Source organism: Balaenoptera borealis, assembly GCF_965194805.1.
Source record: "Balaenoptera borealis genome assembly, chromosome: 15".
Lineage (NCBI taxonomy): Eukaryota > Metazoa > Chordata > Mammalia > Artiodactyla > Balaenopteridae > Balaenoptera > Balaenoptera borealis.
This window is the reverse complement of record NC_138871.1, coordinates 90,140,867-90,157,496: the sequence shown is the minus strand read 5'-3', so window position 1 is coordinate 90,157,496 and position 16,630 is coordinate 90,140,867. Positions and strand designations below refer to the sequence as shown.

Below are 16,630 nucleotides of genomic sequence, written 5' to 3'. Positions count from 1 at the left end.
ACGACAGATGGCTTCAGCGCTTAGAACGAGTCCATTCTTAGGCTGAAGTCCGTTGTGAAAAAAGGACTACGCCTGACAGCCATCTCGGTGCAGACGCGACACCTGGGCAGGTGAGGCCACGCCCAGAACAGACCCCTGGACCCACGGGAGGAGGAAGAGGCGAGAGTCCCGTGCTCGGAGTTTAAGGATCACCTGACAACGTGGGGTTTCAACGGGTAAGCGTGCCGGGTGACCCGGGAACACGCGCGTGACCTCCAGGTGACGAGGATGCCATCGGCGTAGAGGAGCAGGACCCAGTGGGGCACCACGCCCGGGGACGGGGCCCAGGGCCGGCAGGACCCACTGGGGCACCACGCCCGGGGACGGGGCCCAGGGCCGGCAGGACCCACTGGGGCACCACGCCCGGGGACGGGGCCCAGGGCCGGCAGGACCCACTGGGGCACCACGCCCGGGGACGGGGCCCAGGGCCGGCAGGACCCAGTGGGGCACCATGCCCGGGGACGGGGCCCAGGGCCGGCAGGAGACCGCTGGTCACTGACAGCGCCGGGGCTCCCCCAGGCCACGGCCCGAGCGCGGGCAGGTCAGGCCCAGGACGAAGCACGGGAGGCCCGTCTGCCTTTGTTCTGGGCCAGGACGGAGAAAATGAACAGAGACCGGGTGATGGGGCCATACCGGGGGCAGAGCTCCTGGAGAAAGAGCTGGAGCCCATGCGGCGTGGCCCTGCTCCTTTTATTTCATTTTCAATCTTGAGAGAAAGACGAGCCAACATTATGGAAACAAATCGCAGTGAGACTCCCGACACCCCTAAAAGCGAGAGGGGAAGCGGGCAGTGACCAGGCAGAGGCCAGCCTGCGGGGCTCCAGCGCGGTCTGGGGACGGGGTTGCTGCTTCCGTCAAGGGGAGGCGTCAGGTGTCAGTGGTCGGCCGGCAGGCGCTCCGTCATTATTCACGGGTGTTCGCGTCAGGGGAGAGCGATGCCGGTTCTCCCAGACGGGGCTCCGCCTGGAAAGCCAACGCCCGCCACACGGCTGCCCGCGGCGGGGAACCTGCCCAAGGATGGCCTGGCGGGTCAGAGCAGTATGTGGTACTTCAGTGCCCGGGGCACCCTGTTGATGACCAGCCTCCCGTCGTAGCTCAGGGAGGCGAAGAGCCAGGGGTCGGCGGAGGACCAGTCCACGGCGTACACGCTGTCCTCGTGCTCCTCGTAGGTGGCGATGACGCTGTCCTGCGGAGGCTCCTGGCTCCTGCAAGGCACCAGAGACACGCGTGCGTGAGCGAGGCGGGCGCCCGGCCCGGCGGTGGCAGCAGACCTGGTCTCTCACCTGCGCGATGGGCGGTTCCCAGGAGCCGAGGGGGCCGACGGGGGCGCCCCCGCAGGAACCCAGCGCCGTCCTGTCCCCAGCCGTGGGCCCCCGGGGCTCGTGGGGAGCCCCCTACCGCCTGACGCCTCCCTCCTCGGCTCTGGAGCAGGACGTGCTCGGGCTCGGGGGACAGTGGCTGGGGAACGCTCACGGGGCTAAGCGGACAGCGGCCAAAGCTCCCGTGACGTCTGCCAGAGGGACCTGGGGACCGGCCAGCACAGCCCCTGGGGTGGGCGTGGGGAGCCCTGCTCAGGACGAGGGTGAGGAGCTGGAAGGCCGGCAGGTCCTGGCCTGGGCTGTGACATCTCCCGGCACCCCGTTCAAATGGGAATCACTCGCCCCTTCCCTGGGACGCCTGTCCGGGCGGTGCTCACGTGCACGGCCCTGTGTGGGAGCTCGCGGAGCCGGGCCGCCCGCCTGGGCCTCCGAGATCACAGGCCTGCCATGCGCCGGGCTGCTTCTCCATCCAGCAGGGCCTCCTCGGCACTTTTCTCCCCATTTCGTGACTCCCTCTACCGGAGGAGCTCTCAGCAATCTGGGACTCTTCCCAGGAGACACCCCGCCCCATGTGCCCCCTGGCTCGGACCCTCACGCATCCCACGGCCCGACCCTCCCAGGAAGCCAACCTGCGGTGGCCAGCGAGCAGCCGGGTACAAACACCGCGTACAAGTCCTCAGGGGACTCCCATTCTCCTGAGCTCACTGAGACATGGGGACCAAGCCCAGGAGCAGGCCTGCGGGAAACCGTGGAGGCACCTCGCGCCAGTGCCGTTGCCCGGCACGCCTGCCGGCCACACGCGCCTTCCTTCCTAGTGAGCTTCTCTGAAGCCGCCCGCGTGCAGGCAGGACCCCCGGATTAACACACGGGGCCAACGAAGGGGCCACCAGCCCTGTCCCCTGTACGGACGGGGCTCGGACGCCTGCGTGGCCGTGAGCAGCGAGGACAGTAGAAAACACCCAAGGCCTGCATGTGGCAGGTCGCCGGACTGAAGCCGCTGCAACTGTATCTAAATACCGAGTTTGAACAGAAAAATGATTCGTCAAGAGAGACAGGCGGTAGACTGTCACCAGCCAGCTTCTCACACAGGAATTCTAGGCTCAACTCAGGTGGGCAGAGGAAGAAATCAGACAGCAGAACAGTGTGAAGAGTCTCCGAACAGAACGACAAACCCCTCTCGTATTTTACGGCTCAGACCGCTCGGCTCGACAGGGTTTTATCCCGGAACCTCCCCCCCAAACCCCGGAGGCGGGAGACTCGACTCCACGCTAGTGTCTGAGTCATAGCAGGAAGCAGCCGCCACACACGGAGGTGCATCTGCTCCAGGAACAAGACGTGTCTCCTTTACACCCACGTTGCTGACAAAGGACACGGGCTCACCCCGCCCCCGCTGCCCTGGACCAGGCCGCCCTGTGTGAGCCCCGAAGCCCAGGACCCCACAAGTCTTGGGGCGCGACCCCACCGTGAAGAGAGAGCCCCCGAGCAGAGCAGTTAGGATTGGAGAGAGTGTGGAAAACACTCAGCCGAGACGGTGAGGCTGTGGGAACAGGCAGTGAGGTTTCCCGCACGGCGCCCAGCGTCTCGGGGGAAGCAGTGCGGGGGGGCCGGGCCGGGTCTGGGCCCAAGGTCCCCGCCTTGACACCTGCCAGCGAGGGTGGCCAGTCCACGACCCGATCCAGGACGGCACGGCGAGGAGGGACGCCCGCCACTGCCTCTCCCACAGGGTGTCAGGAGGGCCGGCGGAGGTCACTTCTCACTCCCCAGGGCTGCAGACGGGCCACGGTCCTCACAACCTCACGTGTGACGCTCAGTAAGAATGTGGACAGACACGCGTTTTAGAGGCCACAGCGGACGGCGCGGCTGCCCTACCCGACTCCACGGCCCGCAGCCCGCACCTGCCGGGTGGACACGCCCGACACCAGCCACAGGGACCGAGCCGCGCCCACGCACCGAGGGCCGCCCGCACCGGGAGCGCTTACTTCTCCTCCGGACGGCGCTCCTCCTGGTCACTCAGGTCGTCGTCGTCCACCAGGTGGCCGAAGGGCTCGGAGGAGATGGACGCCATGTTGGAAAGGACGACCCTGCCGTCGCTGCTGCCCGTGAGGACCAGCTGGTCGTGGGAGTGGTTGTAGCGGACGCTCCACACCCTGCGGGGACAGGGAGGCCGGGTCCCAGCCGCTCGTCTGTCCCTGGGCGGCCTCCAGCAGGGGCAGGCTCGTGGCACGGCTCTGACACCCTAGAAATCCCGACTAACGGAGACCAAATGGTAGCACAGACCCCGGGGGGAGGTTTACCGCTCAGGAGCCACACAGGCTTTCCCGAATTCTACAGGCAAAGACTGCCCAAGAGGCAAAATACGGACTAGAGAGAACCTGTGACATAGGTCAAACCCCAGGGCAGCCTCCCAAGGGCTGCTCTCTGGTCGGGTCACTAGGCCCAGCTTCCTTCTGACCCACAGGCCCAGGAGCTTGCTGAGCTGGGCCGCCCACCAGCGGACCCAGGGGACAGCGGAGAGCCGGACTGCCGCTCGGGGCCAGGGGACGGAGCTTCTCCCCGGACCGCAGGAACTACAGCCACTCACTGAAGCTGTCCAAACCATACTCCAGCATTCAGGTGGTAAGTACACACACACACACACACAGATATGCACATGCACCCAAGTACACACACACACAAGCATACACACCCATACGCATGCACAAAGAAGCGTACATACACACACCAGTACACACGAACATGCACACACACACAAGCACACGCATGGAGACAAACACGCAAGCACACACACACACACATACAAGCACACACAAGCATGTACACACAGCATGCTTTATTTGAATGAAAAGTGGCTCACGCTACGCACGATTTTCTGTGACCTGATCTCTCTCGCTTAGCAAAGAGTGGCCAGCACATGGTGTGCACAGAGGAACAACGTCTCCGGGAGAATGGCCCGTCCTGGGCACTCTGCGTGTCCCTACGCACAGCCCTCTGAGGGCAGCGTCCCCGCTGCAATGACGCCACTGGACGGACTTAACCAATCCCCTGCTGCCAGGCGCTGGGCAGTTCCCAGCCCCCCTGCACCGTGCCCAGGGCCACGTGAACGTCTGTGCACGTTCACGTTTGCCTAGTTGAACCGGCACTATTTCAAGAGAAAACAGAATCTAGTGTTTTTCTTCTTTTCCTACGTTTACGAATCACAAACATTCAGATTTGGCATTAGTGTTTCTTTAGGAAAAATAAAACGGGGTTGATTGAATGATTCACGGCAGCACAAACTAAGCTGGTTTGTGCCTTTCCAAACGGTGAAGTAATGAGCAAAATACATTGCCTAAGCCCCTCCCCCAAGCGGCCCACCAGGAACGCACCAATGGGAGTGCTCCTCCAGCGTCTTGACGGGCTCGGTGACGTTGCGGGTGTCCCAGAACTTCACCCTGCAGTCGTCCCCGCAGCTGGCCAGGTAGTACTGCTTGTTGGGGTTGAAATCCAGGTCCCGCACCAGCTGGCCGTGTGCGCTCTCAATGCAGTAGATTTGGCTGTGCAGGGGCGAGGGGGGTGGGCACAGGTAAGAGGTGGGACGAGGGAAGCCAGCGACTGCCCCCTGCACCTTCTCCCGGCCCCCATCCAGCGCAGGCTCCGGGCGGGGCGCTCCTGCGCGCAGGCCACGCCTGCGACCCTGCAGAAGGGTGGCTGGTCGGCGGCTCTCAACGGTGTGACCTGGAATCTTGAGGGTGAGAGCGATCCGGAGGGATGAGACTGCCACAGAGAAGCAGAGACAGACTCCGGACAGAAAGGCTGACCAACGTCTGGAAGGACGCAGTGAGACAGGAGAAGGAAAAGGGAGGGGGGTGGAAAGTGGAATACAGCGCTGGTGGTGTCGGGAGATAGAGACAAGGAAGGAAAAGTTGGGAAAGCTATAGAAACACCGAAGGAAACGGTGCTCGTCACGGCTGGGCCTGGGCCTCATCCTCGCACACAACCCGGCTGCCGACACTGGGTGGGGGCGGGCGCGGGGGCCGAATCGGCCACACCGCTGTTCAGAGCCCACGCGGGCCCGTACATGTGCGTGCTTGCACGTGTGTACACAATGCACAAGCATGCACACACCGGCCATACACACATGCACACGCATGGGTACCTGTGCCCACACGTGCACGTGTACACACCCACACGTGTGTGCACCAGTGTGCACAGAGGTGCGGGCACACATGCACGCACAGACCTAACTGAAGCCCCACCATCCACCTCCAGGCTGCTCCTTGCAGGGTGTGGAATCAGAATATTCCATCTCCTACAGCGACCCCCTCTGATATCACAAACGCAAACCAGAGGTGCAGGTCACCTGAGGCAGGACAGTGGCTTCAGGCGAAGAGCTTGTGTCCCAGCAGGATGGACAGGGGCCCCCGCCAGGCCCACAGTCGGCCCCACGAGACACCCCGTCCACTCTGCCCTCTCCACTTCCTCCCTCGGCTGTGACTTCACCTCTCCTGCAAACACTGGACCTCGTGCTCTGCATGGCTCCCATTGGGACTGCTCCCGTAACCAGCTCCCTCGCCCGGCACCGAGGTCTCCACAGTCCCATCTCACGCCAGATGACCTCAGTCCTTTTCATCTTTTCTCCCATGTTGGGTTTTCTGGCCCCAAACCACTTTTAAATCTTGAACCGGTTTTTACATCCTGAACCTTCCCAGTAGCCTAATATTTTTTCCTAAAATAAGATACCCGAACCTTAAGATCTTCCGAGTGTAACAGAGAAATGAATAAAATTAAGCCCGGCGAGGTCCTAGGGAGCTGGGGGGAGTCACACAGGCACAGAGTATCGACTCAGGCTTTCCTGGGGCTCTGGGGGCGGCGATCTGAATACAAAAGCACAGTACGTTCCAGAAGCAGCACTGAAAGCACCAACACCCAGGCTGTTTGCAGAAGAGACACAGGCCCAGGAGAAGAGCCCGCGGGTCGCCTGTTGCCCATCCCCCCAGGGACGGCAGGCAAGGGGGCAGCAGGGCACTGCCTCCCAGGGCCCCTCCTGCCCCCTGGCTTTGGGGTCTGTAATGTCAGTCTTCAAGGTTCTCGTCTAGATACCGAAATCTTCACATCCTTCAAAGAACAATGAAAATGGGAAAAGATAGCCCCAGGCCCTGGAGGAATGGATTCCAGTCCCACATCCAAGCCCACAGCTTTCAACTTCGGATAGGAAACCCAACAAACCACACCCCCCTGCCACAGACAGACAGACAGACAGACAGACAGACACACACACACACACACACACACACACACGCCAAATACTGATTACCCCCTGCGCTTTCAGAGGGGCCGCTTTCAGAGGGGCCGTGGACCTAGATTTAAAGCTGGGCCCCCGCCCTCGAAGGCAACATGAGCTATTTCACCACATCCGTCTTTGCAGCTTAGTGATAAATTACGGTGTGCTGAGGGGATAAACTGTATCTTAAAAAAGACTGCAGGGCCCTGTTGCCATGACAACAGTGTGCACACCGCCACTCCTTCGCCGTCAACGCCACACCTGGCACAGAAAAGCGGCTCTCCTGTGTCCCATTAGAAGCGCTAGCCGTGTGTATAATGACTTAAATGACAAACTATGATTACCCCATGGGTGTGCATCTTGAAGGTGCAGAGATGGTCAAGCTCCACATGCTTAACCAGGGGACGGCAGCCCTCACCTTGTGGTCACCGACCATGGAGACCGAGAGGCTGCGGTCACCACCTCAGGCCTGAGCTGCTACAAAAGCCTGACCTTGATCTCCACCGGAGACCACCGCTGCCGCCGAAGGGCACCCACAGGAACAAGACCACCGGGGCGGGGCGCAGACCCACAGCACGGGTGCACTCAAGATGGGGTGGAGAAAGAGGACAAGGCGTACGACTTCCCACAATACCGAGGCCAACACAGACAAGCCACGTGGCCTCAGCGCACGAGCCCCGGTGGATGGGCGTGGGGGGGCAAGGAGGGGAGGGGCCTTCGGGGCGTGTCCCGGGCCCAGGCCGTCACTGACCTCATGGTCCGCGTGTCCCACCCTCGGACAGCCGTGTCGTTTGCCGTGGCCACCTGGGTACAGTTGTGATGCGGGCTCCACCGCCCCGTTGTGAACTTCAGCTGTCCCTTCCCTTCCAGGGACGCCGAACTGGCCAGCTGCAAATTGGGTGATGTTTTCAAAGGAAGAAGAAAACACAAGTAATTTGAACTCTATTCAGAGCATTTAAGAGGATATCTTGTACAGGCTATCGCTGAAGATAATTACTGAAAATAATTAGGAAGCTCTGTCTTTGTTTCCTTCCCTTAGAAGGCAAGAATGCTTGAATCTTATTTGGAAAAAAATATATATAAAACTGAACGCAGCAAAAAATAGAAGGCACATTAATAGAGCCTCTATTAGACAGGACTGGCCAGTGTGGGATTAGGGAGAATCTGCTCGAACCTTAAGACAACACACGCAGCAGCTCCAACATCTGGCTTCCTCCAACAACAAGGACGAGGCCAGCCGGTCCGCACGGCCCGCCCCAGGTGGAGAAGAACAAATGGCTGCGACCCACCCGGACATGTGCTCAGACGCGTGCCCTCCCCTCCCTGCCACGAGGATCTTGGCGTCCGTTACTCGGGGGTTAACTAAACGCCAACAGGTAACGAACGGCGGAGACCCTCGAGACCACCAGCACAGTTGAGGCCGGGCCCTGGTGTGAGCCTGGGAGAAGGGCCCCCTCCGCCCCCGACCCCACTGCCCCACCGGCCCTCCCACTTGCCACCTGCGATCTTATGCACAAAGGCCTATCACGCGGTGGCGTCTGAAGGTAGGAGGGCTCCGGGCTCGTCTGTGGTCCTCAGGTCACTCGACCCTCCGTGATTCACTTCACTTTACCCTGAACACCAGCCTCGCCCTGCGGACCCTCTGAGAGGGACCCGGGCACGGCCGCGGCTCAGGCCACCTGGGCAGAACCAGGCCTGAGCTAGCCTGGCGGAGAGGGCCACGTCTGGGACCCAAACCCAGGGCCGTCCCAATGCCTCCCCTCCAGGCCAGCACCCTCACGGCCACCCACGGAGCGCCCACGCCCAACACCCCACGAGGGGGCCCCACGGGGGACCCCACTGACCCTCAGACTCACCCCCAACCTCCCGGAGGACGTGGACCGGCTCAGCCGGGTGGGGAGCCCGCAGGGAGGGGTCAGCACGGGCCAAGGGGCTGGGGGCGGCGGAGGGGCTGCTCCTCTGATGACAGGCAGGGGCCCCACCCCTTTCCCCCTGCATCAGGGGCCACGGCTTCTCCTTCTCTCGTCATCTGAGCAGCAGAGGCAAGTCAGCCCAGGAGCAGGGGTGCCGTCGCCTTCAGGGGCACGTGGGGGGCACAGAGCGTGGACAGGTCACAGGGAGGAGGCCCGGCCCCCAGGCAGGACGCAGAGGGGACCACATGGCGCGGCCACTGCAAAGCCACGGAGGAGAAAGGGACGGTGGCAGGAGCCTCACGACGCAGGACCTGGACTCTCAACCACAAGGGACGGCCCGTGAGAGCCAGTGTGGGCAGAGGGCATCTCGGCCCTGCCCGCAGCAGTGACAGGCACAGCCTCCCGAGGAGGGGCGGCGGCACAGAGCCCCATACCCTGAAATGGGCCTAAAGCGAGCATCAGACACACAGGGGGAGCTTTTCCACCCTGGGCTTCGGCTTTTCCAGCTGTGGCTGGACGTTTAACATCCACATTGACAGCACCAACCGAGAAACAGTTTTATGGCCTCTCCTTTAGGAAAAAAAAAAACTAGCCAAAAGAAACATGTACAGGTGCCATTTCAGTTTTCTGAAGACTAGTTTAGTAAGATCAACAATCAGGTACATAAAACGGTTGAGTATACAACTCAGCCATAAAAGAGCGAAGTTCTGCCTTTTGCAGCAACATGGATGGTCTTGGGGGGTATCACGTAGACAGAGAAAGACAAATACTACATGATATCACTTATATGTGGAATCTAAAAAATACAGCAAACTAGTGACTATAACAAAAAAGAAGCAGACTCACGGGTATAGAGAACAAACTAGGGGTTACCAGTGGGGAGAGGGAAGGGGAGCGACAATATAGGGGTAGGGGATTAAGAGGTACAGACTATTATGTATAAAATTAAGCTACAAGGATGTAGTGTACAACACAGGGAATATAGCCAATATTTTATAATAACTATAAATGGAGTATAACCTTTAAAAATTGTGAATCACTATATTGTAAACCAGCTATACTTAAATAAAAAAAGGTTCAGTACATTTTCTAACTAATCAACATTCAGTGTTCTAATTAATTTTCTATCAAACATGTGGATTCATTATCAAACTCTTCAGAAGCATAAACACATAAGGTCCTATCATCAGAAGACAGGCGCTATAAACCCAGCAGAGTGAATTCTCGAAGAGGCTGGTGTGAGAAGCACCATAAAGTGTGCTAAGTGGGGAAGATCCGTAACAGTGCGCGAAGCACCCAGGTCGAATCCTAACAAACGCCGCCGCCAGCAAAGCTCTCTGCACTTGCTCTCCTCTGACTCCATCAGGGCTCCAGCAGAAGGTAAACCAGCAAAACTTAACAAGCACGGTCTGCTTCCAAAACCCACACTGAGGAACAGCCCGCGAGGAAGCCAGGCCCTGGGTCCAACCGCATCCTGCCACAAACACGCCCGTGAGCTCGGGAGCAGGTCCTCCCGGTAGAGCCCTCGGATGAGACCCCAGCCCCACCGACACCTGGCCTGCGGCCTCACAGAGACTCGAGGTTGCAGACTCTTGACTGTCCCCGCAGAAACCACGTGATGGCCGCGGCGGGCAGTGGGAAGCGCTAGCTGGGTGGTCATTTGTTAGGAAGCACAGATAACTGATAAGGTGTTAACCTGAGGCAGTGGAGACTCCGAATAAACTCAGCAGCTGAGAGACGGCCCCTGCCCAGCCCCCTACTTCACAGAGAGGGTAGGTGCCTCGCCCTAGGCCACACAGCCGTGGTGCAGAACAGGACCAGCTCCAGCTCCAGCTCCACTGCACACCCTAGTGCAGGAAACACCAGGGCAACGAAACGCCATGCCCACAGGTGCCGAGAGGTCTGCAAGGTAGATTTTAATGAAAACCTGGAAGAGATCTCACCATCCATTTTTAAGGTGCTACCCAGGGCAGCCAGCATGGTGCAAGTTGTAAGGTTAATCAATCACTTTTTCTGGTTTCCTGGTGACACAGAGACAGAACTCAGCAAGAACTCCAGAGGGTGCGATGCACACGGTACTCCGCTTCCCAGCATTAAAGAGAAATATTCAGTGCTTCCCAGTCCAGAAGGAATGATTAAAGGCTCCCCAGATCCTCTCTGAAGGAGTAACCGGTGCAGGACAAGAGCGAGAGAGGAGCCTTCTATGAACAAAATGCTGTGACTGGAAGCTTCAGAGCAGTTCAAGGGAGGCAGGAGGTTTCCAAAGACCAAAGCTGCACCCACTGCCACCAAGCCCCACGGCGCCGACAGGGGACCAGACCTGGGGAGGGGCAGGCCAAGAGGACGCGGGACCAAGCACGTGCTCCTCAGCACCGAGGGTGATGCCGGACCAGAGGGGACAGCGAGTGCCACCGCACCCACTCTGGAAGGAGAGCCTCGGCGAAGCAACAGCAGGGCTGCAGCTTTTCGAGCGTAGGAGACATAAAGTGTCCACACGGGCAAGTCCACCGCGTGCCCCGGCCCAAGCTGCCGGGAGACAGCAGTTTGTCACACAGCAGACGCCACCACCACCGGAGCCTCTCTTCCCGTCAGACCCCGCAGAGCCCCCAGGGACTGAGACGGCCCTGAGCCAGGGCTGACGGGCTTGCTCCCCTTGCCAAAGACGGGTTTAGACCTGGACACACAGTCGTGCCTGAAAAGGGCACAGAGGGACTTCCAGGAAAGGCTTTCCTTACAAACCAAGGGAGACGTGGGAAGGAAATCTGCTTTCTCCTTGTGGATGTGGTGGGAATCTGGATGTGATGCCTGGAACCGCTGCAGTCACCTTGCGGTCATGACGGGGGACAGCAGTGACACGTGGACATGGCAGAGCAGAAACATGCAGAGTATCTGGGTCCTCTGCTGTTGAGACACTGAATTAACCAACCCCAGAGGGGCTTTGTTTCCACGTTTCTTGTTACAGCAGATGATTAAACCTCCTCTTTATCTAAGTCACTTCTTAAGTCCTGCAGCCAAATGCATTCTAACCGACACACCCACGATGCCCGATGCTCAGTTGTAATCCACTTGTGGAGACCGCGTATTCTAGCCGCTTAATCCGTCCACGCATCCATGCATCCCTCCATCAGGCCTGTATCGACCACTCCCAGCGCACCAGGCACCATGGGGGATGTTGTCCTCACATAATGTTACTGTTAAACTGCCCTACTCTACAGATGTGGACGCTGGGGCTTGGACGGCCAAGCAACTCGCCCAAGGTCACACTGTGAGTGGGACTTGACTCAACTGTCAGTGTTTCTCCTGTGTCCACGTGTCCCCAGTCCCCCACGTCCCCTTAGCCGCTGGCCCACGCCTGCCCCAGCCTATTCCAGGAAAACCTGAACATCTGAATTAAAGGCTCATCTGCACACTACAGCCCCTGTAACTGGTGGCAAACTACAAAAAAGCAGAGACAATATCTCCGTATTTGTCACACCCCAGGATGTGTGGCCACGGCAGGCATTCAACCCCAATGTCAGTGACAAGCACGTCAGCCCTCCCAGCTCAGCAGCTGCTTTTTCTCACACACTCTTAGTTTCTAAATGTACATTTACTCTATCTTATAGAAAGAAGTCTTTTGCGAGCTCAGGAAACACTTCCTAGCTAAACACCTCCGTTCAGCCCATTCTGCATCTAATGATTTTTTCCAAGATCCACCTGGAAGATTAAAAACTACTCATTGTCTCCAATATTTACAAAACCAAAAGGCATATGCAGCTATTAAGCTATGATATTAAGACATGTTACTAAATCCATGTTTTCTTAGAGGTCATGGCTTCTTTTTTTAAAACAAATATCCTAAAACATAAATTCAAATGACTGCTGTCTGAGAGCTGTGGCTCTAAAGGTATTATTATGGTAACAATGCAGACACCGCTCAAAATATTTTGGAATACCTTTTTATGAGTCGCACAAGAAAACCAGTTTTCTGTCCATGAACAGAGGAATGGATAAAGAAGTTGTGGTATATATACACACACAATGGAATATTACTCAGCCATTAAAAAAGAACAAAATAATGCCATTTGCAGCAACATGGATGGACCTAGATGTTATACTGAGAAGTAAGTAAGACACAGAAAGACAAATATCATATGATATCACTTATATGTGGAATCTAAAAAAAAGAGTACAAATGAACTTATTTACAAAACAGAAGTAGAGTCACGGATGTAGAAAACAAACTTATGATTACCAGGGGATAAGGCAGGGGAGGGATAAATTGGGAGATTGGGACTGACAAATACATGCTACTATATACCAAATTTGTATGGAAACACAAAAGACCCCAAAGAGCCAAAGCAATCTTGAGAAAGAAAAATGGAGCTGGAGGAATCAGGCTCCCTGACTTCAGACCATACTACAAAGCTACAGTAATCAAGACAGTACGGTACTGGCACAAAAACAGAAATATAGATCAATGATACAGGATAGAAAACCCAGAGATAAACCCACGCACCTATGGTAGCCTAATCTATGACAAAGGAGACAAGAATATACAATGGAGAAAAGACAGTCTCTTCAATAAGTGGTGCTGGGAAAACTGGACAGCTACATGTAAAAGAATGAAATTAGAATACTCCCTAACACCACACACAGAAATAAACTCAAAATGGATTAAAGACCTAAATGTAAGGCCAGACATTATAAAACTCCTAGAGAAAAACATAGGAAGAACACTCTTTGACATAAATCACAGCAAGATCTTTTTTGACCCACCTCCTAGAGTAATGAAAATAAAAACAAAAATAAACAAATGGGACCTAATGAAACTTAAGAGCTTTTGCACAGCAAAGAAAACCATAAACGAGACGAAAAGACAACCCTCAGAATGGTAGAAAATATTTGCAAATGAAGCAACTGACAAGGGATTAATCTCCAAAATATACAAACAGCTCATGTGCTCAATATCAAAAAAACAAACAACCCAATCCAAAAATGGGCAGAAAACCTAAATAGACATTTCTCCAAAGAAGACATACAGCTAGCCAAGAGGCACATCAAGAGATGCTCAACATCACTAATTATTAGAGAAATGCAAATCAAAACTACAATGAGGTATCACCTCACACCAGTCAGAATGGCCATCATCAAAAAATCTACAAACAGTAAATGCTGGAGAGGGTGTGGAGAAAGGGAACCCTCTTGCACTGTTAGTGGGAATGTAAATTGATACAGCCACTATGGAGAATAGTATGGAGGTGCCTTAAAAAACTAAGAAAAAAAGAAAAAGAAAACTAAGAATAGAACTACCATATGACCCAGCAATCCCACTACTGGGCATACACCCTGAGAAAACCATAATTCAAAAAGAGTCATGTACCCCAATGTTCACTGCAGCACTATTTACAATAGCCAGGACACGGAAACAACCTAAGTGTCCATCAATGGATGAATGGATAAAGAAGACGTGGTACATATATACAATGGAATATTACGCAACCATAAAAAGGAACAAAATTGGGTCTTCTGTAGAGATGTGGATGGACCTAGAGGCTGTCATACAGAGTGAAGTAAGTCAGAAAGAGAAAAACTAATATCATATATTAATGCATGTATGTGGAATCTAGAAAAATGGTACAGATGAACCTATCTGCAGGGCAGGAATAGACACAGACGTAGAAAACAGACATGTGGACACGGAGGGGGGAAGGGGAGGGTGGGACAAATTGGGAGATTAGGACTGACATACATACACTACCATGTGTAAAACAGATAGCTAGTGGGAACCTGCTGTATAGCACAGGGAGCTCAGCTCGGTGCTCTGTGATAACCTACATGGGCGGGATGGGAGGGGAGGGAGGTTCAAGAGGGAGGGGATATATGTATACATATAGCTGATTCACTTCGTTGTACAGCAGAAACTAACACAACATTGTAAAGCAACTATACCCCAATAAAAAAAAAAGATAACTAGTTAGTACCTACTGTGTAGCACAGGGAACTCTACTCAATACTCTGTAATGGCCTATACGGAAGAAGAATCTAAAAAAATTTTTAAAAGAGTAGATATATGTATAGCTGATTCACTTTGCTGTACACCTGAAACTAACACAACATTGTAAATCAACTATCCTCCAATAAAAATGAAAAAAAAAAAAAGAAAGAAGGAAAACCAGTTTTCAGAGAGTTTGCACACGGTTTCCACTAACTCGCTTTACATTGTAAGGCTTGCTTAACTATCTTATTCACTAGATTCTGCTGCAGATAACTCTGACTGGCTCCCAAAGTCTAACCCACGCTCACAGGACAAAATGCTGCTGCCCAGCCAAGACACGCCGATTCCAAGCGCAAGCTCTGCAGGAGGGCCGGCTGGGCACGTGTGCACGAGAGGCCCTCAGTACACGCCTCTGCGGGACGATGGGGCAGAGCGGGCCTGGACTGCAGACCCACATCTGTCACCCAGGCCGCCTTCAGAAAGTCCCTTGCTTCCTGAGCCTCACTCTTCTCACCTGTGAAGCGAGGGGTCAAATTACACGATCCGAGGTCTGTGCCTCTCTTTAAAGGAGCTACTTTAAAATGAGTGAGCAAGGGCGGGCTGTTGCAGCCTCAGTGGGTCCTGGCTACGCCTGCACAGTGGGTCCAGGGAGCCCCCGTGGCCCCTCATCAGCCCCCAGCCAGCGATGTCCCCCAGGCACCTGGGGCGGCAGGACTTTCCTCTCTCGTTAGAGGCAAGAGCTGTCACGCCCTCGGGCATCACAGACATCGTGGGGAGGGAAGTGAAGAGCCCAGAGGAGGGCTGTGACCTTCAAATTCCCTTCAGGGACGTCTGCGGCTGGGAGGGCGGATGCACTTTTCTTTATAGCTCCCACCAAGTGCAGCAAAAACCCGGGCCTTTATACACAGAACAAACACAGGTGGGGAACAGGCTGACCAGGGAGGGCCCTGGGGCACGAGGAACACACAGTGTCGAGGGTCTGTGTCTTCTCTCCCGCATGGGCCCCAACACAGAAACACCCCTGGGGACAGACCCCCAAAGCTCCAGGAACGCTGCTCCCTGCAGCCCAGGGGCCAGGAAGGGCAGCCCCGAGAGACAGGGAACTTCTCGACAACTGCTCTGCTCCAGACAGACACCCCACCCAGGACAGCGAAGGCCCCGAGACTCTGTCCTCGCCTGAGCCCCCAGAGAGGGTACAGCCATTGTCTGCCAACACCGATTCATGATGGACCATGGCTGAAATGTAAAATGCAAACTGTAAAACCCTTAGGGAAAACACAGGAGAAAACCTTCAAGATCCAAGGCTGTTCAGAGTCCTCAGACCTGACACCCAAGGCACAATCTGTAAAACTCACACACTGAACTTTATCAAAATGAAGAAGCTTGCAGACAATGTAATATCTCTCAGCGCTAAAAACACACGAACAGTCAGGCCATGAAAAGCCACGGAGGAACCTTACATGCAATGACTAGAGAAAGAAGCCGGCCTGTAAAAGCTACACCCTGTATGACCCCAGCTCTAGGACACTCTTCAAGAGGCAGAACTGCAGGCGCAGTAGAAATATCAGTGGTTGCCACAGGCTTAGAGGGAGGGAGGGCTAGCGGAGCAGAGGATTTTTAGGGCAGTGAAGACACCCTGTCTGAATCTGTGATGGTGGATACATGTCAGCACACGTGTCCAAATCCGCAGACGCACGGCCACAGGTCAGCGTGGGCTCGTCACTACAGTGACTGCCCCGTCTGCCGGGGGCTGAGCGGGGAGGGATGGGGAATCCCTGCACTTTCCCCGCAGATGTGCTGTGAGCCTAAAACTGCTCTAAAAGATAAAGTCTGTTGAAAAGAGAAAAACCTCAGCCTGCAAGTAAGAAGGCAGGCAACACCAGGACCTGCTTCCCCAGCGGGACCAGGGGCTTGAGCGACAGAAACGCACCCTCATCTAGGGCTTCTGTCCAGACCCCTGCTGTCTGGGGGGCGGGAGTGAGGCCCTGGTCCTGGGGCGTCCGCAGGATGGGCGTGTCCACGACCATCAGGGCGAGGCAGAGACGAGCCCCCAGGCGGGGCCACGTGGCCTTGGCTGCACTGCGGGCACCCAGCCTGCCGGGACCGCGCTGCGGGGTCTGAC

At 55.8% G+C, this 16,630-nt stretch overlaps 1 protein-coding gene across 8 annotated transcripts in view; it reads right to left on the bottom strand.

Annotated features, from left to right (window-relative positions):
- Positions 1-658: 658 nt before the first annotated feature.
- The window catches only part of EIPR1 (EARP complex and GARP complex interacting protein 1), an 89,989-nt gene continuing 74,017 nt past the window's right edge, over positions 659-16,630 (bottom strand). For all 8 annotated transcript variants that reach the window (XM_082356930.1, XM_082356935.1, XM_082356931.1 and 5 more), the window contains 4 exons: positions 7,370-7,506; positions 4,724-4,891; positions 3,338-3,505; positions 659-1,244 (listed from right to left, as the gene is read on the bottom strand). In XM_082356930.1, coding sequence (XP_082213056.1) covers positions 1,070-1,244; positions 3,338-3,505; positions 4,724-4,891; positions 7,370-7,506 — 648 coding nt within the window. In that variant the 3' untranslated portion in view covers positions 659-1,069. The remainder of the gene's footprint in view (positions 1,245-3,337; positions 3,506-4,723; positions 4,892-7,369; positions 7,507-16,630) is intronic.